We start from the raw sequence: 21,308 nt of genomic DNA, 5'->3' as shown, positions 1-21,308 counted from the left end.
GGGTTAGATACAGAGTAAAGCTCCCTCTACACTGTCCCCACCAAACACTCCCAGGACAGGGACAGCACGGGGTTAGATACAGAGTAAAGCTCCCTCTACACTGTCCCCACCAAACACTCCCAGAACAGGGACAGCACGGGGTTAGATACAGAGTAAAGCTCCCTCTACACTGTCCCCATCAAACACTCCCAGGACAGGGACAGCACAGGGTTAGATACAGAGTAAAGCTCCCTCTACACTGTCCCCACCAAACACTCCCAGGACAGGGACTGCACTGGGTTAGATCCAGAGTAAAGCTCCCTCTACACTGTCCCCATCAAACACTCCCAGGGCAGAGACAGCACGGGGTTAGATCCAGAGTAAAGCTCCCTCTACACTGTCCCCATCAAACACTCCCAGGACAGGGACAGCACAGAGTCAGATAGAGAGTAAAGCTCCCTCTACACTGTCCCCACCAAACACTCCCAGGACAGGGACAGCACGGGGTTAGATCCAGAGTAAAGCTCCCTCTACACTGTCCCCACCAAACACTCCCAGGACAGGGACAGCACGGGGTTAGATCCAGAGTAAAGCTCCCTCTACACTGTCCCCACCAAACACTCCCAGGACAGGGACAGCACAGGGTTCGATCCAGACTAAAGCTTCCTCTACACTGTCTCCGCCAAACACTCCCAGGACAGGGACAGCACGGGGCTAGATACGAGTAAAGCTCCCTCTACACTGTCCCCACCAAACACTCCCAGGACAGGGACAGCACGGGGTTAGATCCAGAGTAAAGCTCCCTCTACACTATTCCTTGTCTAGCTCTCCTCCCAGTTTTCCTTTGGAAGAATTTCGACATTGGACAGTTTGAAACAGATCATGTAGAGGGGGTTATTGAGTCCGTTCCAATGTCAGGGTCTTGTTGAGTTGTCGGGGTAGCCCATGTTGGGAGAGTGGGTGGGTTCGCGGGGGAGTCTTTGGGATTGGGTTGGGATCCAATGATGGATGCTCTCGTGATGGGGGGGGGGGGGGGGCGGGTTCTGTGTTTGGGGTTCCCGAGTCGGGGTGAGGGGGGAGCCCATATTTGGGGTTCTGTGTTCAGGCTCCTGCGATGGGGTCTCATGCTGTTGCTGTCCCATGTTGGGGGTGGGGTTGGGGGGGGGGGGGGGGGGTGCGGGGAGAGCAGGCTTCATGTTGAGGGGAACCCTGTTTCACTAGGGTCCTGTGTGAAATGGGGGAGCGCATGGTTTCGTGTTGGAGGGTCTCCTGTTTGGGGCAGTCCGTTTCAGAAGGGTGCTGGGGATGTGTGTTGTTAGTCAGTGGTTCCCACTTCAGGGGGAACGTGTTGAGGAGTGGGAGGGGAGTGCTGATCGTCAGGGTTACAGGTTCTGGCGCCGCCTCCCGGCTAGGGAACTTCTGGAGAGCAATGGCCAACGGCCAATCGGGAAAGCCATGACTACCCCAGGGACAACTGCAGAGCGGAGCACGAGGGGCAAAGGTCACTGATTGACCGTTTCCTGCTGTGGGAGAAGGGAGGGCAGGAGCGAAGGACCCCAGCCTCTGATTGAGGATTCCTCTGCTCCCTGACATGGCCGCGAGGTGATCAGCTGCCCTGCTCAGCCCCTGGTCACAGGCCCCCAAAACTGGTCTGGGCTCAACAGGGATAGTACGAGGCCAATCACACGGTCATGGACCAGGCCTCCAACAGGCTGTGAGGCCGGGACGTCAATGGTCACCCATCCTTCCCAGAATCTCATTCTGGGGGAGGTCCAGAGGTGGTACGGGTTTGGTACGGCGTCACCCACCTCAGGAAGTCTCTCTCTCTCTCTCTCTCTCTCTCACACGCCCTCCTGGAACTGACCTCACCTCAGTCGAAACCACAGCTGGGAGATGGAAATAGGTAAAGCAGATGAGAAAAGGAGGGAAGAGTGTACGAGAAGGGGGAAGAAATTGAGCGGAATGGGAAAGAAAGACTGTGTGAGAGAGAGAGAGAAAAAGAGAGACAGAGAGTCGAGGGAGAAGAGAGAGAGAGAGAGGAGAAGGTTGGTTAGCCTGGGGGTTAGTGAGTGGAGGAAATGACAAACTTGGCGTATTGTTTGGCGTGAATAACCACCAGAGGAGATGGGCAGAGGATGGAAGACCAGGTTTGGTTATATCCCAAAGGTGATACCGATGGGGTGCGATGGAGAGGGCGAGGAGAAGTCTCCTGACCGCTCGTGAGGCTGAACGTTACTGTTCCCTGAGGGAGTTTTGCCCACCTCCACCTGTACCCCCTCGGGGTTCCGGATGAGGGGGCACTCTATGGGGCACCGTGGTAGGCTAAAAGAGTCGTGGGCCAAGCACGAAAGCGGCAATGCAGAACAGGATCAGGAGAGTGGCCACCCTCCAGGAGGCCTTCCTCAGGCACACCGCGGCCTGCTGTTTCTGGTTCTGGCGGACGAGCGAATGCTCTCGGAGATTCCAGGCCCTGGAAGCCCGCTGCCCATCCCCCCGCTCCACGCTCAGGCTGACCGTGGGCAGCATGATGACGGTGGTCTCTCCCGAGTCCAGGGTCAGGATCAGCTGCTGGCTCAGGGTAGCTGAGGAGCCGCCATGCTCTCCCGGCTGCAGGGAGAGAATCTCGGAGAGAATCTCCTCCTGGCGGGGTAGGCCCAGGGCCCCCGAAGCCGTGAGCTCGGTGGAGTGCCTGCAGAGAGGGCAAGAGATGTGGCGGCCCGCGTTGGGAAGTTGCCCCTCCATTTTGGTGAGGCACTCGGTACAGAAAGTGTGGAGACATTCCAACTCCCGGGGACACTTGTCGGTCCAGTTGTAATCATGGCAGCAGATGGAACATTCTAGATCCACCTTTTCTGACTCACTGTCAAGTAACTCGGAAGACCCAGCTGCCTTCATGGCCGGCTGTCCCCCCAGTTGGCCTGAATGAGGCCCACGTCAAAAGCCTGAGGCCTTCAGGCCAATTGATATGGTGGGTTTCTTCAAAAACGTGAAGCAACTAATTAATTCTCCTTAACCTCGCAAGATCAGGACAGTTCACACAAGAAAGTAGCCAAATTCTGTGGCTGTTCCCAATCTCTTGATGGTCAATAGAGAGATAGCAGTCAGCTAGCTAGGCCCTAAACCCTTCCCAAAATCCCTCCATCTCTCTGTCTTCCTTTGCAATGTTGCTTAAAGCTCCTTCATCCTGTGTTTGTGAATTGTCCTAAACTCTTCTTCTTTGGCTCAGTGTCGACTGTTGGTCAGACTGTGCTCCCGAGGTGTCACCAGTTTCCCCGCGCTGGCCAGCGGGTGCTGACAGCGTCTCTCCCAGGACCTGTTCCCGCTGCCTTGTGGCACTTTGCAGCGAATGGTCGCAGGGTGAAGCCTGTGGACAGCCCGGCTGGAATTGGGTGGTTAACTGCCCAGAGACTCAAAGTGCGTCGATCTCCTGCGTGAGAGGCCAGAGAGGAGGACGATCACAGCTCTCTGAAGATTCTCAAAACCTGGAGCTGGGTTTGTTGCCTTAAGGTTGTGTCCTCTCCCTCTCTCTGTCTTTCTCTCTTTCTCTCTGGCTCTCTCTCTCTCTCTCTCTCTGTCTCTCTCTCTGTCTCTCTCCCTCTCTCTGTCTCTCCCTCTCTCCCTCTCTCTCTCCCTCGCTCCCTCTCTGTCTCTCTCTGTCTCTCCCTCTCTCTCTCTCTATCTCTCCTTCTCTTCTTTCTGCCTCTGTCCCACTCTCTGTTTATCTTTGCTCCTCTCTCTTTCTCTCCACCTCTCTCTGTACCTCCCTCTCTCTCACCCTCTCTTTTTGCTCCTCTCTCTCTCCACCTCTCTCTGTCTCACTCTCTCTCTCTGCCTCTCTCCCTCCCTTTCTCTCTGCTCCTCTCTGTGTCTCTGTCTTTCTCTCTCTCTCCCTCTCTATCTCTCTCTTTCTCTCTCTCTCACACACACGCACAGAGGCCTAGCTGCGCATGCCCAGGCCTTGGCTAGCCTGGTGCCAAGGGAGATGTGCCACCATCTTTGCTGTTTCCATTTGACCCGCCAAGCCACACCCTCCTCAAACAGCACCCACGGGTGCTTCCCACCAAGCCTCAAGGCTGTCACCCGAGACCTTTGCGGGGTGTCTCACTCACAAACTCAAACTCCCTGCTGCTGAACAGGTTGGCCCCAGGGCCCTTGGCCGGTGATGTAGCCCGTACTTGGCCTCGGGTGCGTTGGTGATACCCTTCCCCCCCCGCTGGGGAACAGATTGAAAATGAACCAGAGGAGGCCACTGGGTGTACGCGTGAGGCAAGAGCAGGGAACTCAATCTCTGTCTCCCCCCCACCCTCCTCCTCAAGATGGGCCAATCTCAATCACCACACGTTGCTATAGCAACAAACTAGGTCGCTCAGATGCCTTAACTCCCGACTTTCTGAGGGACGATGGAGAGAGAGGCTTTACCCTCACTGTGACACAAATTCTGGCTCGATGCTCAAAGAGGAGATTTCGAAAGCGGGTCCATTCTCCTTCTCTACAATTCAGAGTACTGTCGCAGTCTAATAGAGGGTCGTGAAGGTCTCTGTCTCTGTCTCTCTCTCTGTCTCCCTCTCTCTCTCTTGCTGTTTGACCAAACTGAGCAGAGCGTCTCTCAGAGTGATTCGGTTGCTGCCGTTTGCACGCTGCTCCAGGCGAGAGGATTGAGCGGGTTTGGACGGTTGACTCCGGGATGTTTCTCTCCGGGTCTGCTCACCGTCACAGAGCCTGAAAGAAACAGAAGGTGAAGTGTCAGTCATTGAGGCCTTGGAATTCCTGAAACAAATCATTACCCCCCCCCCGCCCCCATTTCGGCAAAGTTCTGAGAGCCCAGATTTCGGGGCGGGGACCGAACTGGGGCAGATGTGGGGAGGGTGCGAGCGCAATATGAAGGCTTGCACCATCTAAGACAGAGATAGAGTCATACGGTCCTACAGCACTGTTGGCTCAGTGGTTAGCACTGCTGCCTCCCAGCGCCAGGGGCCCGGGTTCAATCCCGGCCTCGGGCGACTGTCTGTGTGGAGTTTGCACATTCTCCCCGGGTCTGCGTGGCTTTCCCTCCGGTTTCCTCCCACAATCCGGTGAATTGGCCATGCTCAATTGCCCCATAGTGTTAGGTGCATTAGTCAGGGGTAAATGTAGGGAATGGGTCTGGGTGGGTTACTCTTCAGAGGGCTGGTGTGGACTTGTTGGGCCGAATGGCCTGTTTTCACGCTGTAGGGGACCTAAGCTAATCTAAAACGCACGGAGACAGGCCCTTTGGCCCAACTGGTCCATGCCAACCACAATGTCCGTCCACACTAACCCCATTTCCCTGCACTTGGCCCATACCCTTCTGTTTCCTATCCAAGTATTTATGTTGTTAATGTACCCACCTTAACCACTTCCCCTGGCAGCTCATTCCATCTGCGTACCACCCTCTGGGTAAAAACGTTGCCCCCTCAGGTTCCCTTTTACTCTTTCCCCCTCACCTTAAACTGATGCCCTCTAGTCCTCGCTTCCCCAACCCTGGGAGGAATTTCATCTCTTAGAGCGCAGTCCATCTACGGAATTCCGAATCATAGCTGTCGAGGCTGACGTATATTCAAGGCTGAGCTAGGCAGGTTTTTAATCAATCAAAAGGAATCAAAGGTTCTGGGGAAAAGGTGGGAAAATATAGACGAGGATTACCAGCCCAGCCGCGACCTCACTGAGTGCTGGACGGCTTACTTCTGCTGGTATCTGACGGTCTTATGGGGAACGAGTTGAAAACCAGCAAGACTTGGAAACAAAGGCACAAGCTGAGATGGTCCTCCATTTTGGAGAACCCAGTTCAAGTCAGACAAGTACAAAGGCCCAACAACGTCTCTCCTTCCTCAGGCAGCTGAGGTAATTTGGCATGACGGTGAATACCCTTTACCAACTTTTATAGGTGTGCCATTGAGAGCATTCTGTCTGGATGTATCACTACCTGGTGTGGCAACTGTACCATTCAGGATCGCAGACGGTTACAGAGAGTGGTGAACCCGGCCCGGACAATCACAAAGGACAACCTCCCATCTATAGAATCCATCTCCCAGGCCCGCTGTCAGGGAAAGGCCGCCAGCATTCTCAAAGATCCACCCCACCCTGGCAATGTTTTTCTACAACCTCTACCATCGGGGAGAAGGTACAGAAGCCTGAACACACGCACCACCCGGTTTGGAAACAGTTTCTACCCGACTGTTGTTAGAATACGGAATGGACTCACAAACTCTGAACATTCGCCTGTCCCTGTGTTTTTGTTTTTGCCGCTGTTTACCCATTATTTACTGATCTATGTTACTTAACTCTGTGACCTGTCTGTATTGCTCACAAGGCAAGGCTTTTCACTGTGTCTCGGTTCACGTGATAATAAATTCAAATCAATTCAAGTCTGTGTCCACCCATCTTGTCTCCTGGGTGACCAACCAGACATCCTGGCATTCATTCTCAAAGATGACAGACTTAACAAACAATCCAGGTCTTTTTCAATATATCACTTCAGTTACATCACACTTTAAACTTTTGCAATAAATTCTGTTTCTTACGATCTTATTCTCCACAACCACCTGATGGAGGAGCAGTGCTCTGAAAGCTAGTGCTTCCAAATGTTGGACTATAACCTGGAGTTGTGTGATTTTTCACTTTGTCCACTCCTAGGTCAACACTGGCCCCTCCAAATCCTGACATTGAGTAATTCAGACTCAGAAAGATGTACAGCATGGAAACAGACCCTTCGGTCCAACCCATCCATGCCGACCAGATATCCCAACCCAATCTAGTCCCACCTGCCAGCACCCGGCCCACATCCAATCACACAACACCAGGTTATAGTCCAACAGGTTTATTTGGAAGCATTAGCTTTCAGAGCGCTGCTCCTACATCAGATAAATGTTGGAATTGTACCAGCCTCCACCACTTCCTCTGGCAGCTCATTCCATACACGCACCACCCTCTATGTGAAAAAGTTGCCCCTTAAGCCCCTGTTATATCTTTCCCCTCTCACCCTAAACCTATGCCCCTCTAGTTCTGGACTCCCTGTCCCCAGGGAAAAGACTTTGCCCATTTATCCTATCCATGCCCCTCGTGATGTTATCAACCTCTATAAGGTCACCCCTCAGCCTCCGACGCTCCAGGGAAAACAGCCCCAGCCTGTTCAGCCTCTCCCTGTAGCTTAAGCCCTCCAACCCTGGCAACATCCTTGTAAATCTTTTCTGAACCCTTTCAAGTTTCGCAACATCTTTCCGATAGGAAGGAGACCAGAATTGGACACAATATTCCAACAGCGGCCTAACCAATGTCCTGTACAGCTGCAACATGACCTCCCAACTCCTGTACTCAATACTCTGACCAATAAATGAAAGCATACCAAACGCCTTCTTCACTATCCTATCTACCTGCGACTCCACTTTCAAGGAGCTATGAACCTGCACTCCAAGGTCTCTTTGTTCAGCAACACTCCCTAGGACCTTACCATTAAGTGTATAAGTCCTGCTAAGATTTGCTTTCCCAAAATGCAGCACCTCGCATTTATCTGAATTAAACTCCATCTGCCACTTCTCAGCCCATTAGCTTAAATGGCCAATCCACCCCAACCGGTACATTTTTGGACTGTGAGAGGTAACTGGAACACCTGGACAAAGCCCACGCAGACACGTGGAGCATATGCAAACTCCACACAGTCAGTCGCCCGAGGCAGGAACTGAACAGGAGTACTAGGGTTGTGAGGCAGCAGTGCTAACCACTGAGCCAACAGGCCACCCTGTTGTCACCTGCAATTTTATTAACCATGTCGCCTATATTTATATCCAAATCATTTATACAAGTGACAAAAACCAGCCCCTACACCCCCTCCCTACCTCTGTAACCCACTCCAGCCCCTACACCCCCGCCCTATCTCTGTAACCCCCACCAGCCCCTACACCCCCTCCCTATCTCTGTAACCCTCTCCAGCCCCTACACCCCCTCCCTATCTCTGTAACCCTCTCCAGCCCCTACACCCCCTCCCTATCTCTGTAACCCCCTCCAGCCCCTACACCCCCTCCCTATCTCTGTAACCCTCTCCAGCCCCTACACCCCCTCCCTATCTCTGTAACCCCCTCCAGACACTACACCCCCTCCCTATCTCTGTAACCTCCTCCATCCCCTACACCCCCCTATCTCTGTAACCCTCTCCAGCCCCTACACCCCCTCCCGATCTCTGTAATCCCCTCCAGCCCCTACACCCCCTCCCTATCTCTGTAACCTGCTCCAGCCCCCACACCCCTCCCTATCTCTGTAACCCCCTCCAGCCCCTACACCCCTCCCTATCTCTCTAACCTCCTCCATCCCCTACACCCCTCCCTATCTCTGTAACCCTCTCCAGACCCTACACCCCCTCCCTATCTCTGTAACCCCCTCCAGCCCCTACACCCCCTCCCTATCTCTGTCGCTCCCTCCAGCCCCTACACCCCCTCCCTATCTCTGTAACCCCTTCCAGCCCCTACACACCCTCCCTACCTCTGTAACCTCCTCCAGCCACTACACCTCTCCCTATCTCTGTAACTCCCTCCAGCCCCTACTCCCCTCCTTATCTCTGTAACCCCCTCCAGCCCCTACTCCCCTCCTATCTCTGTAACTCCCTCCAGCCCCTACTCCCCTCCCTATCTCTGTAACTCCCTCCAGCCCCTACTCCCCTCCCTATCTCTGTAACCCCCTCCAGCCCCTACTCCCCTCCTATCTCTATAACCCCCTGCAGCCCATACTCCCCTCCCTATCTCTGTAACTCCCTCCAGCCCCTACTCCCCTCCTTATCTCTGTAACCCCCTCCAGCCCCTACTCCCCTCCTATTTCTATAACCCCCTCCAGCCCATACTCCCCTCCCTATCTCTGTAACCCCCTCCAGCCCCTACACCCCCTCCCTATCTCTGTAACCCCCTCCAGCCCCTACACCCCTCCCTATCTCTGTAACCCCCTCCAGCCCCTACACCCCTCCCTATCTCTGTAACCCCCTCCAGACCGTACACCCCCTCCCTATCTCTGTCGCTCCCTCCAGCCCCTACACCCCCTCCCTATCTCTGTAACCCCCTCCAGCCCCTACACCCCCTCCCTACCTCTGTAACCTCCTCCAGCCACTACACCCCTCCCTATCTCTGTAACTCCCTCCAGCCCCAACTCCCCTCCTTATCTCTGTAACCCCCTCCAGCCCCTACACCCCTCCCTATCTCTGTAACCCCCTCCAGGCCCTACTCCCCTCCCTATCTCTGTAACTCCCTCCAGCCCCTACACCCCCTCCTTATCTCTGTAACCCCCTCCAGCCCATACTCCCCTCCCTATCTCTGTAACCCCCTCCAGCCCCTACTCCCCTCCTTATCTCTGTAACCCCCTCCAGCCCCTACACCCCCTCCCTATCTCTGTAACCCCCTCCAGCCCCTACACCCCCTCCCTATCTCTGTAACCTCCTCCAGCCCCTACACCCCTCCCTATCTCTGTAACCCCCTCCAGCCCCTACACCCCCTCCCTATCTCTGTAACCTCCTCCAGCCCCTACACCCCTCCCTATCTCTGTAACCCCCTCCAGCCCCTACACCCCCTCCCTATCTCTGTAACCCCCTCCAGCCCCTACACCCCTCCCTATCTCTGTAACCCCCTCCAGCCCCTACACACCCTCCTTATCTCTGTAGCCCCCTCCAGCCCCTACACCCCCTCCCTATCTCTGTAACCCCCTCCAGCCCCTACACCCCTCCCTATCTCTGTAACCTCAACCAACCGCTACACACCCTCCCTAGCTCTGTAACCCCTTCCAGCCCCTACACCCCCTCCCTATCTCTGTAACCTCCACCAGCCCCTACACCCCTCCCTATCTCTGTAACCCCCTCCAGCCCCTACACCCCCTCCCTATCTCTGTAACCTCCTCCAGCCCCTACACCCCTCCCTATCTCTGTAACCCCCTCCAGCCCCTACACCCCCTCCCTATCTCTGTAACCTCCTCCAGCCCCTACACCCCCTCCCTATCTCTGTAACCCCCTCCAGCCCCGACACCCCCTCCCTATCTCTGTAACCCCCTCCAGCCCCTACACCCCTCCCTATCTCTGTAACCCCCTCCAGCCCCTACTCCCCTCCCTATCTCTGTAACCCCCTCCAGCCCTTACACCCCCTCCCTATCTCTGTAACCCTCTCCAGCCCCTACACCCCCTCCCTATCTCTGTAACCTCCACCAACCGCTACACACCCTCCCTAGCTCTGTAACCCCTTCCAGCCCCTACTCCCCTCCCTATCTCTGTAACCCCCTCCAGCCCCTACTCCCCTCCCTATCTCTGTAACCCCCTCCAGCCCCTATACTCCCTCCCTATCTCTTTAACCCCCTCCAGCCCCTACTCCCCTCCCTATCTCTGTAACCCTCTCCAGCCCCTACTCCCCTCCCTATCTCTGTAACCCCATCCAGCCCCTATACTCCCTCCCTATCTCTTTAACCCCCTCCAGCCCCTACACCCCCTCCCTCTCTCTGTAACCCCCTCCAGCCCCTACACCCCCTCCCTATCCCTGTAACCCCCTCCAGCCCCTACACTCCCTCCCTATCTCTGTAACCCCCTCCAGCCCCTACACCCCCTCCCTCTCTCTATAACCCCCTCCAGCCCCTACACTCCCTCCCTATCTCTGTAACCCCCTCCAGCCCCTACACCCCCTCCCTATCTCTGTAACCCCCTCCAGCCCCTACATTCCCTCCCTATCTCTGTAACCCCCTACAGCCCCTACACCCCCTCCCTATCTCTGTAACCCCCTCCAGCCCCTACACTCCCTCCCTATCTCTGTAACCCCCTCCAGCCCCTACTCCCCTCCCTATCTCTGTAACCCCCTCCAGCCCCGACACCCCCTCCCTATCTCTGTAACCTCCTCCAGCCCATACTCCCCTCCCTATCTCTGTAACCCCCTCCAGCCCCTACACCCCCTCCCCATCTCTGTAACCCGCTCCAGCCCCTACTCCCCTCCCTATCTCTGTCACCCCCTCCAGCCCCCTACACCCCCTCCCTATCTCTGTCACCCCCTCCAGCCCCTACACCTCTCCCTATCTCTGTAACCCCCTCCAGCCCCTACACCCCTCCCTATCTCTGTAACCCCCTCCAGCCCCTACTCCCCTCCCTATCTGTGTATCCCCCTCCAGCCCCTACACTCCCTCCCTATCTGTGTAACCCCCTCCAGCCCCTACTCCCCTCCCTATCTCTGTAACCCCCTCCAGCCCCTACTCCCCTCCCTATCTCTGTAACCCCCTCCAGCCCCTACACCCCTCCCTATCTCTGTAACCCCCTCCAGCCCCTACACACCCTCCCTATCTCTGTAGCCCCCTCCAGCCCCTACACCCCTCCCTATCTCTGTAACCCCCTCCAGCCCCTACACACCCTCCCTATCTCTGTAACCCCCTCCAGCCCCTATACTCCCTCCCTATCTCTTTAACCCCCTCCAGCCCCTACTCCCCTCCCTATCTCTGTAACCCTCTCCAGCCCCTACTCCCCTCCCTATCTCTGTAACCCCCTCCAGCCCCTATACTCCCTCCCTATCTCTTTAACCCCCTCCAGCCCCTACACACCCTCCCTCTCTCTGTAACCCCCTCCAGCCCCTACACCCCCTCCCTATCCCTGTAACCCCCTCCAGCCCCTACACTCCCTCCCTATCTCTGTAACCCCCTCCAGCCCCTACACCCCTCCCTATCTCTGTAACCCCCTCCAGCCCCTACACCCCCTCCCTATCTCTGTAACCTCCTCCAGCCCCTACACGCCTCCCTATCTCTGTAACCCCCTCCAGCCCCTACACCCCTCCCTATCTCTGTAACCTCCTCCAGCCCCTACACCCCTCCCTATCTCTATAACCCCCTCCAGCCCATACTCCCCTCCCTATCTCTGTAACCCCCTCCAGCCCCTACACCCCCTCCCTATCTCTGTAACCCCCTCCAGCCCCTACACCCCTCCCTATCTCTGTAACCCCCTCCAGCCCCTACACTCCCTCCCTATCTCTGTAACCCCCTCCAGCCCCTACACCCCTCCCTATCTCTGTAACCCCCTCCAGCCCCTACACCCCCTCCCTATCTCTGTAACCTCCTCCAGCCCCTACACCCCTCCCTATCTCTGTAACCCCCTCCAGCCCCTACACCCCTCCCTATCTCTGTAACCTCCTCCAGCCCCTACACCCCTCCCTATCTCTATAACCCCCTCCAGCCCATACTCCCTTCCCTATCTCTGTAACCCCCTCCAGCCCCTACACCCCCTCCCTATCTCTGTAACCTCCTCCAGCCCCTACACCCCTCCCTATCTCTGTAACCCCCTCCAGCCCCTACACCCCTCCGTATCTCTGTAACCTCCTCCAGCCCCTACACCCCTCCCTATCTCTGTAACCCCCTCCAGACCGTACACCCTCTCCCAATCTCTGTCGCTCCCTCCAGCCCCTACACCCCCTCCCTATTTCTGTAACCCCCTCCAGCCCCTACACCCCTCCCTATCTCTGTAACCCCCTCCAGCCCCTACACCCCCTCCCTATCTCTGTAACCCCCTCCAGCCCCTACACCCCTCCCTATCTCTGTAACCTCAACCAACCGCTACACACCCTCCCTCGCTCTGTAACCCCTTCCAGCCCCTACACCCCCTCCCTATCTCTGTAACCTCCACCAGCCCCTACACCCCTCCCTATCTCTGTAACTCCCTCCAGCCCCTACACCCCCTCCCTCTCTCTATAACCCCCTCCAGCCCCTACACTCCCTCCCTATCTCTGTAACCCCCTCCAGCCCCTACACCCCCTCCCTATCTCTGTAACCCCCTCCAGCCCCTACATTCCCTCCCTATCTCTGTAACCCCCTACAGCCCCTACACCCCCTCCCTATCTCTGTAACCCCCTCCAGCCCTACACTCCCTCCCTATCTCTGTAACCCCCTCCAGCCCATACTCCCCTCCCTATCTCTGTAACCCCCTCCAGCCCCGACACCCCCTCCCTATCTCTGTAACCTCCTCCACCCCCTACTCCCCTCCCTATCTCTGTAACCCCCTCCAGCCCCTACACCCCCTCCCCATCTCTGTAACCCCCTCCAGCCCCTACTCCCCTCCCTATCTCTGTAACCCCCTCCAGCCCCTACACCCCTCCCTATCTCAGTAACCCCCTCCAGCCCCTACTCCCCTCCCTATCTGTGTATCCCCCTCCAGCCCCTACACTCCCTCCCTATCTGTGAAACCCCCTCCAGCCCCTACTCCCCTCCCTATCTGTGTATCCCCCTCCAGCCCCTACACCCCCTCCCTATCTCTGTAACCCCCTCCAGCCCCTACACCCCCTCCCTATCTCTGTAACCCCCTCCAGCCCCTACACCCCCTCTCTATCTCTGTAACCCCCTCCAGCCCCTACACCCCTCCCTATCTCTGTAACCCCCTCCAGCCCCTACACACCCTCCCTATCTCTGTAGCCCCCTCCAGCCCCTACACCCCCTCCCTATCTCTGTAACCCCCTCCAGCCCCTACACCCCTCCCTATCTCTGTAACCTCAACTAACCGCTACACACCCTCCCTAGCTCTGTAACCCCTTCCAGCCCCTACACCCCCTCCCTATCTCTGTAACCTCCACCAGCCCCTACACCCCTCCCTATCTCTGTAACCCCCTCCAGCCCCTACACCCCCTCCCTATCTCTGTAACCTCCTCCAGCCCCTACACCCCTCCCTATCTCTGTAACCCCCTCCAGCCCCTACACCCCCTCCCTATCTCTGTAACCTCCTCCAGCCCCTACACCCCTCCCTATCTCTGTAACCCCCTCCAGCCCCTACACCCCCTCCCTATCTCTGTAACCTCCTCCAGCCCCTACACCCCCTCCCTATCTCTGTAACCCCCTCCAGCCCCTACACCCCCTCCCTATCTCTGTAACCCCCTCCAGCCCCTACACCCCTTCCTATCTCTGTAACCCCCTCCAGCCCCTACTCCCCTCCCTATCTGTGTATCCCCCTCCAGCCCCTACACCCCTCCCTATCTCTGTAACCCTCTCCAGCCCCTACACCCCCTCCCTATCTCTGTAACCTCCACCAACCGCTACACACCCTCCCTAGCTCTGTAACCCCTTCCAGCCCCTACACCCCCTCCCTATCTCTGTAACCTCCACCAGCCCCTACACCCCTCCCTATCTCTGTAACCCCCTCCAGCCCCTACACCCCTCCCTATCTCTGTAACCCCCTCCAGACCCTACTCCCCTCCCTATCTCTGTAAACCCCTCCAGCCCCTACTCCCCTCCCTATCTCTGTAACCCCCTCCAGCCCCTATACTCCCTCCCTATCTCTTTAACCCCCTCCAGCCCCTACTCCCCTCCCTATCTCTGTAACCCTCTCCAGCCCCTACTCCCCTCCCTATCTCTGTAACCCCCTCCAGCCCCTATACTCCCTCCCTATCTCTTTAACCCCCACCAGCCCCTACACCCCCTCCCTATCTCTGTAAACCCCTCCAGCCCCTACACCCCCTCCCTCTCTCTGTAACCCCCTCCAGCCCCTACACCCCCTCCCTATCCCTGTAACCCCCTCCAGCCCCTACATCCCCTCCCCATCTCTGTAGCCCCCTCCAGCCCCTACACCCCCTCCCCATCTCTGTAACCCCCTCCAGCCCCTACATTCCCTCCCTATCTCTGTAACCCCCTACAGCCCCTACACCCCCTCCCTATCTCTGTAACCCCCTCCAGCCCCTACACTCCCTCCCTATCTCTGTAACCCCCTCCAGCCCCTACTCCCCTCCCTATCTCTGTAACCCCCTCCAGCCCCGACACCCCCTCCCTATCTCTGTAACCCCCTCCAGCCCCTACACCCCCTCCCCATCTCTGTAACCCCCTCCAGCCCCTACTCCCCTCCCTATCTCTGTAACCCCCTCCAGCCCCTACTCCCCTCCCTATCTCTGTAACCCCCTCCAGCCCCTACACCCCCTCCCTATCTCTGTAACACCCTCCAGCCCCTACTCCCCTCCCTATCTCTGTAACCCCCTCCAGCCCCTACACCCCTCCCTATCTCTGTAACCCCCTCCAGCCCCTACACCCCTCCCTATCTCTGTAATCCCCTCCAGCCCCTTTTCCGCTCCCTATCTCTGTAACCCCCTCCAGCCCCTACACCCCTCCCTATCTCTGTAACCCCCTCCAGCCCCTACTCCCCTCCCTATCTCTGTAACCCCCTCCAGCCCCTACACCCCCTCCCTATCTCTGTAACCCCCTCCAGCCCCTACACCCCTCCCTATCTCTGTAACCCCCTCCAGCCCCTACGCCCCTCCCTATCTCTGTAACCCCCTCCAGCCCCTACACCCCTCCCTATCTCTGTTACCCCCTCCAGCCCCTACTCCCCTCCCTATCTCTGTAACCCCCTCCAGCCCCTACACCCCTCCCTATCTCTGTAACCCCCTCCAGCCCCTACACCCCCTCCCTATCTCTGTAACCCCCTCCAGCCCCTACTCCCCTCCCTATCTCTGTAACCCCCTCCAGCCCCTACACCCCTCCCTATCTCTGTAACCCCCTCCAGCCCCTACACGCCCTCCCTATCTCTGTAACCCCCTCCAGCCCCTACTCCCCTCCCTATCTCTGTAACCCCCTCCAGCCCCTACACCCCCTCCCTATCCCTGTAACCCCCTCCAGCCCCTACACCCCCTCCCTATCTCTGTAACCCCTCCACCCCCTACACCCCCCCCATCTCTGTAACCCCCTCCAGCCCCTACACCCCTCCCTATCTCTGTAACCCCCTCCAGCCCCTACTCCCCTCCCTATCTCTGTAACCCCCTCCAGCCCCTACACCCCCTCCCTATCTCTGTAACCCCCTCCAGCCCCTACACCCCTCCCTATCTCTGTAACCCCCTCCAGCCCCTACACCCCTCCCTATCTCTGTAACCCCCTCCAGCCCCTACACCCCCTCCCTATCTCTGTAACCCCCTCCAGCCCCTACACCCCCTCCCTATCTCTGTAACCCCCTCCAGCCCCTACACCCCTCCCTATCTCTGTAACCTCCTCCAGCCCCTACACCCCCTCCCTATCTCTGTAACCCCCTCCAGCCCCTACACCCCCTCCCTATCTCTGTAACCCCCTCCAGCCCCTACACCCCTCCCTATCTCTGTAACCCCCTCCAGCCCCTACACCCCTCCCTATCTCTGTTACCCCCTCCAGCCTCTACACCCCCTCACTATCTCTGTAACCTCCTCCCGTCCCTACAACCCCTCCCTATCTCTGTAACCCCTTCCAGCCCCGACACCCCCTCCCTATCTCTGTAACCCCCTCCAGCCCCTACACCCCCTCCCTATCTCTGTAACCCCCTCCAGCCCCTACACCCCTTCCCTATCTCTGTAACCCCCTCCAGCCCCTACACGCCCCCCCTATCTCTGTAATCCCCTCCAGCCCCTACACCCCCTCCCTATCTCTGTCCCTTCCTGTGACTCCAGCCCCTGACATCCTCTGCTTTCCATCGCTCTGCCTTTGGTGGATTTGCCTGGAGCCAAGCTGTGGAATTCCCTCCCGATTCCTCTCCCCCTTCACCCTCTGTCCTCCTTCAGCATCCTGCTGAAAACCAACCTCATGGACCAAGGCCTGTCCACCTGTGGCTGTGCGTCGAAAAAAATATTTATTATTATTCTTGCTGTTTCCCTGCCTTGGGACACCCTGCTGTGTTCGAGGCTCGACATAGATGCTGATTGTTGTTGGCTTCTTGGAGTCATGGGAATGAACCAGGAGGGATTCGGTCCTTGGAGATTCCCTGTCATGGGAATGGGATGATCTCTTTTGGGATATGGCTTTGTGAGGCTGAATGGGAATGGGCCCAGACTCTGAGGGGGTACAGCAGGAGCGAGTGGGGAAGGGTTCAGTCAGTTGGGGAGCTCTGTCCAGGAGTTTGAGACGGTTCTTCCTGGCGATGGAATCGATGTCTTCGAAGCCAAGAGCAGTCTGAATGGTGCGGGGGTGGGAGGTTGGGGGGGGGGGGGGGGGTGGAGGGTGGGGGGGTGGTGGTGGTGGGTCCTGCTTGTTTGACCAACAGGAACAGCGACTGATCTGCAAATAGAGCCACACTGATGTGAGGGACAACTTTCTCGTTCAGTGTGTTCTGGGGATGCACCGTCTGGAAAGGTGTTGGAGGCAGATACAAGTGAGGCATTTCACAGGGAGGGGGTTACAGAGATAGGGAGGGGGGGGGAGGGGGCTGGAGGGGGTTACAGAGATAGGGAGGGGGGGTAGGGGCTGGAGGGGGTTACAGAGATAGGGAGGGGGTGTAGGGGGCTGGAGGGGGTTACAGAGATAGGGAGGGGGGTAGGGGGCTGGAGGGAGTTACAGAGATAGGGAGGGGGTGTAGGGGGCTGGAGGGGGTTACAGAGATAGGGAGGGGGGTAGGGGGCTGGAGGGGGTTACAGGGATAGGGAGGGGGTGTAGGGGCTGGAGGGGGTTACAGAGATAGGGAGGGGGGTAGGGGGCTGGAGGGAGTTACAGAGATAGGGAGGGAGTGTAGGGGCTGGAGGGGGTTACAGAGATAGGGAGGGGGTGTAGGGGGCTGGATGGGGTTACAGAGATAGGGAGGGGTGTGGGGGGCTGGAGGGGGTTACAGAGATAGGGAGGGGGTGTTGGGGCTGGAGAGGGGTTACAGAGATAGGGAGGGGGTGTTGGGGCTGGAGGAGATTACAGTGATAGGGAGGGGGTGTAGGGTCTGGAGGGGGTTACAGAGATAGGGAAGGGGTGTATGGCCTGGAGGGGGTTACAGAGATAGGGAGGGTGTGTAGGGGCTAGAGGGGGTTACAGAGATAGGGAGGGTGTGTAGGGGTTGGAGGGGGTTACAGAGATAGGGAGGGGTTGTAGGGACGGGAGGGGGTTACAGAGATAGGGAGGGGTGTAGGGGCTGGAGGGGGTTACAGAGATAGGGAGGGGGTGTAGGGGCTGGGGGATGTTACAGTGATAGGGAGGGGGTGTAGGGGCTCGAGGCGGTTACAGAGATAGGGAGGGGTGTAGGGGCTGGAGGGGGTTACAGAGATGGGGGGGGGTGTAGGGGCTGGAGGAGGTTACAGTGATAGGGAGGGGGTGTAGGGGCTGAAGGGGGTTACAGAGATAGGGAGGGGGTGTAGGGGCTGGTGGGGGTGACTGAGTCTTGGGGGGGGGATGTTGAGAGTGTGAGGTCAGTGTCTCTCGTGTCAATGTGAAGTTAACTGTGCAGGAGCAGGAAGTGACCCCATGACAGTTGACTCTCTCCAGTCAGTCACATGTGGAACTGGCTGAAGCAGACCCCGTTGACGCAGCCACAGGGGAAACAGGGGGACTGTGTCCTCACTGTGTACATATCTGTGACCCAGCTGAGACTGCACCGAGTGTCCCCTGTGTTATTACTCCGAGACACTGTGTGAGGGATTCTGGCCTGTCTCACATCCCCCGATTCCCATCAGTCCACTGTTGGCTGTCAGACCTGCTGCTTTCTGGGGCCTCAGTCACAGGAATTCCTTCCCTTGATCTCCCCGCTTCTTGCTCCTCCTATAAGTTTCCTCCTCATCATATCTGGGGCACTGAGTCCAGTTAGCTCTCCTGATTTTAGGAAGGATGAAAATCCATTGGCAACAGTTTGGAGGAATTTCACTCGACCGATTGCTGGGAAGAGGGGGTTTGTCCCATGAAGAAACACTGGACAGGCTGGGCCTGTGTCTGTTACGGTTAGGGTTCGGGGGTGGAGGCGGGGGGGGGTTATCAAAATAACAAGTGATGTTATTGCTATAAGTATAATCCCCTGACCGGACTTGACGTGCTCAGAGGATTATGGGAGAGACTAGGATGTGAAGGGTTCCCACTTAAGATGGAGGCGGGAAGGAATTTTTTTCCCTCAGGTTTGCGTGCTTATGGAATTTTGGTCCAACCAGTTCATGCCAACCATAATCCCAAACCTGCCCATAATCCCTCCAAACATTTCTTCTTCAGGGTGGCACGGTGGCTCAGTGGTTAGCACTGCTGCCTCACGGCCCCAGGTTCGGTTCCAGCCTCGGGTGACTGTCGGTGTGCCGTTTGCCCATTCTCCCTGTGTCCGTGTGGGTGTGCTCCAGTTTCTTCCCACAGTCCAAAGAGGTGTGGATTGGCCACGCTAAATTGCCCAGAGTGCAAGGTGCATTAGTCAGAGGGAAATGGGTCTGGGCGGGTTACTCTTCGGAGGGTCGGTGTGGCCTGGTTGGGCCGGAGGGCCTGTTCCCACACTGTAGGGAATCTAATCTAAACGTCTTTTAAATGCTGTAACCGTACCTGTAGTCTCTGGAAAATCGTTCCGCATACAAACCTCTCCCTCTGTGCAAAAAAAAAATTGCCCCTCATGTCTTTTTAAAATCTTTCTCCTCTCACCTTCAAATGCCCCCTAATCTTACAACCATCCCCAACCTGGGGGAAAGGGGAGCCTGTATCATTGAATGTAGTGAGGGTTGGATTTGTCAGATTCACAGCCTGTTGTCATCTGGATATTGGTAAGGGAGCGAGGGTTTCAGGAGGTTGGGGGGTCAGACAGGAACATTTTAAAATCTCGCAACACCAGGTTATAGTCCAACAGGTTTATTTGGAAGCACTAGCTTTCGGAGCGACGCTCCTTCATCAGGTGTTTGACAATCGGGAGACAACCATCTGATGAAGGAGCGACGCTCTGAAAGCTAGCGCTTCCAAATAAACCTGTTGGACTATAACCTGGTGTTGTGTGATTTTTAACTTTGTCCACCCCAGTCCAACACCGCCATCTCCATGTCAAGACCGGAAAATTGGCTTTGAGACAGCACTGCGGTCTTATTGAATGGTAGAAGAGGGGCTGATTTCCCTTCTCCTGCTCCTAATTTTTGTGTGCCTTGAGCCCCCAAAGCCTAAACCCCTCCCCATTCTGTCCTGATCCATAATCCGTTTGAGCATCAGCCATCCCTCTTCATTCCCATAGCCTCGGGGTTACAAGGACCGTTCGATGTAAGCCACAACTTGCCATTGTCACTGTACGCTTACCTTCCACAGGTGTTGCCACTGTATCAGGAATATCCTAAATTAAACAGGACTTTCGGAAGCTTATGGAGTCAACGTCTGGTACCTCATCGCAGAGGGAAGGGAGGAATTGTCCACCTGGAAATATCTCAAGCTCAGGATTAGCTCTGCTCAATCCAGACCTCAGCAGTGACTGTGACAGCTCTGGTACAATTACCTGCCCTGCAGGAGCTTGTAATTTTCCACACCTCCCATTCCCTTGAGTCCTCTTGTTAATGCACATCAGTAGGTACAGTGCAAACAGCTCTCATTTGCAGAGCTGTGTCTTTCTTGGCTCCTGGCATTATCAAAGAGTCTCCTGTATTATGCCAATCAAGTCAACATTCAAAAAAAAGACTGCAGAAACTGGGATTGCCCTCCTTGTGGCAGAGAGGGTTAAGAGGGAGCATTGAATCGAGGCGTTCAAAATCACAAAGGCGTTTCGATTGAGTGATTGAGGGGAAACTGTTTTTGGGAGTGGGTTGTTCAGTCACTAGAGGGAACACAGCAGAGAATCAGCCAAGGGGAATTTGCTTTCAGATAAATTGTTGTCACCTGGAACTCCATTCACAGGATAAGGGCGTCCCTGCCTCTGCCAGCACATATTGCCCATCCCTAATTGCCCAGAGGGCAGCTAAGAGCCAACCGCATTGCTGTGGTCTGGAGTCACATGTAGGCCAGACCAGGGTAGGGAGGACAGTTTCCTCCCCTGAAGGACGTCGGTGAATCAGATGGGCTTTTCCAACATCTGTCAATGGACTCGACTCTTAATTCCAGACTTGAATTAAATTCAAATCCACCATCTGGCGAGGGACCCCAGACCGTTACCTGGGTCTCTGGATTAATCATCCTGGTGCAACGTTGGCTGAATTACCCCGACCTGCTGTGTTTTTTTCCAGCGTCACACTTTATCGTCTCTGGACTAACAGTCCAGTGGTAATACCACGAGGGCCACGACCCCCATCGAACTGCCCTGAAAGGGCGGTGAACGCAGATTCAAGAGGAGCTTTCAGGAGGAGCAACTTGCAGAGACCTGGGTGGGGTGGGGGGGGGGGGGGGGGGCAAGAGCAGATGAGGCAGTAGAACTAAGTGGATTGATCTTTTTAAAGAGACAGAGCTGGCACGATGGGTAGAATGGACTCTTTCTTGGACGGTCGCCGTCTTGGGCATGAATGTGTAATTCGTCCTCAAAACACTGTTGCGGTTGGGCGACAATTGAAGATCATCAAAATGTGTGAGGTCATTTTCTGGTTGGACCATTGACCCAAGCCATGTCGATGGGCTAGCATCCAGAACGATAATGATCGACAGGCATTGAGGGGCCGAATGGCCTCCTTCTGCTCTTCTAGCAGTTAAAGGAAGAGAGCTAGATGGAGGTGTTT

General features: G+C 56.4%; 1 protein-coding gene across 2 annotated transcripts in view; it reads right to left on the bottom strand.

Moving 5' to 3' along the window:
- Positions 1-1,101: 1,101 nt before the first annotated feature.
- The window catches only part of LOC122548292 (E3 ubiquitin-protein ligase rnf152), a 61,515-nt gene continuing 41,308 nt past the window's right edge, over positions 1,102-21,308 (bottom strand). The window contains exons 1-2 of one of the 2 annotated variants that reach the window (XM_087983059.1): positions 19,912-20,019; positions 1,102-4,698 (exon numbers count right to left, since the gene is read on the bottom strand). In XM_087983059.1, the coding sequence (XP_087839185.1) occupies positions 2,302-2,874 (573 nt within the window). In that variant the 5' untranslated portion in view covers positions 2,875-4,698; positions 19,912-20,019 and the 3' untranslated portion in view covers positions 1,102-2,301. Of the gene's footprint in view, positions 4,699-19,911; positions 20,020-21,308 lie in introns of those variants that run through there. The other variant, XM_087983060.1, reaches the window with a different exon arrangement.

This window comes from Chiloscyllium plagiosum, unplaced genomic scaffold (assembly GCF_037043375.1).
Source record: "Chiloscyllium plagiosum isolate Xiang-an unplaced genomic scaffold, Cpla_swu_hap1 HiC_scaffold_44, whole genome shotgun sequence".
In the NCBI taxonomy this organism is placed as follows: domain Eukaryota; kingdom Metazoa; phylum Chordata; class Chondrichthyes; order Orectolobiformes; family Hemiscylliidae; genus Chiloscyllium; species Chiloscyllium plagiosum.
The sequence above is the reverse complement of the archived record's forward strand: the minus strand, read 5'-3'. Positions and strand labels throughout refer to the sequence as shown.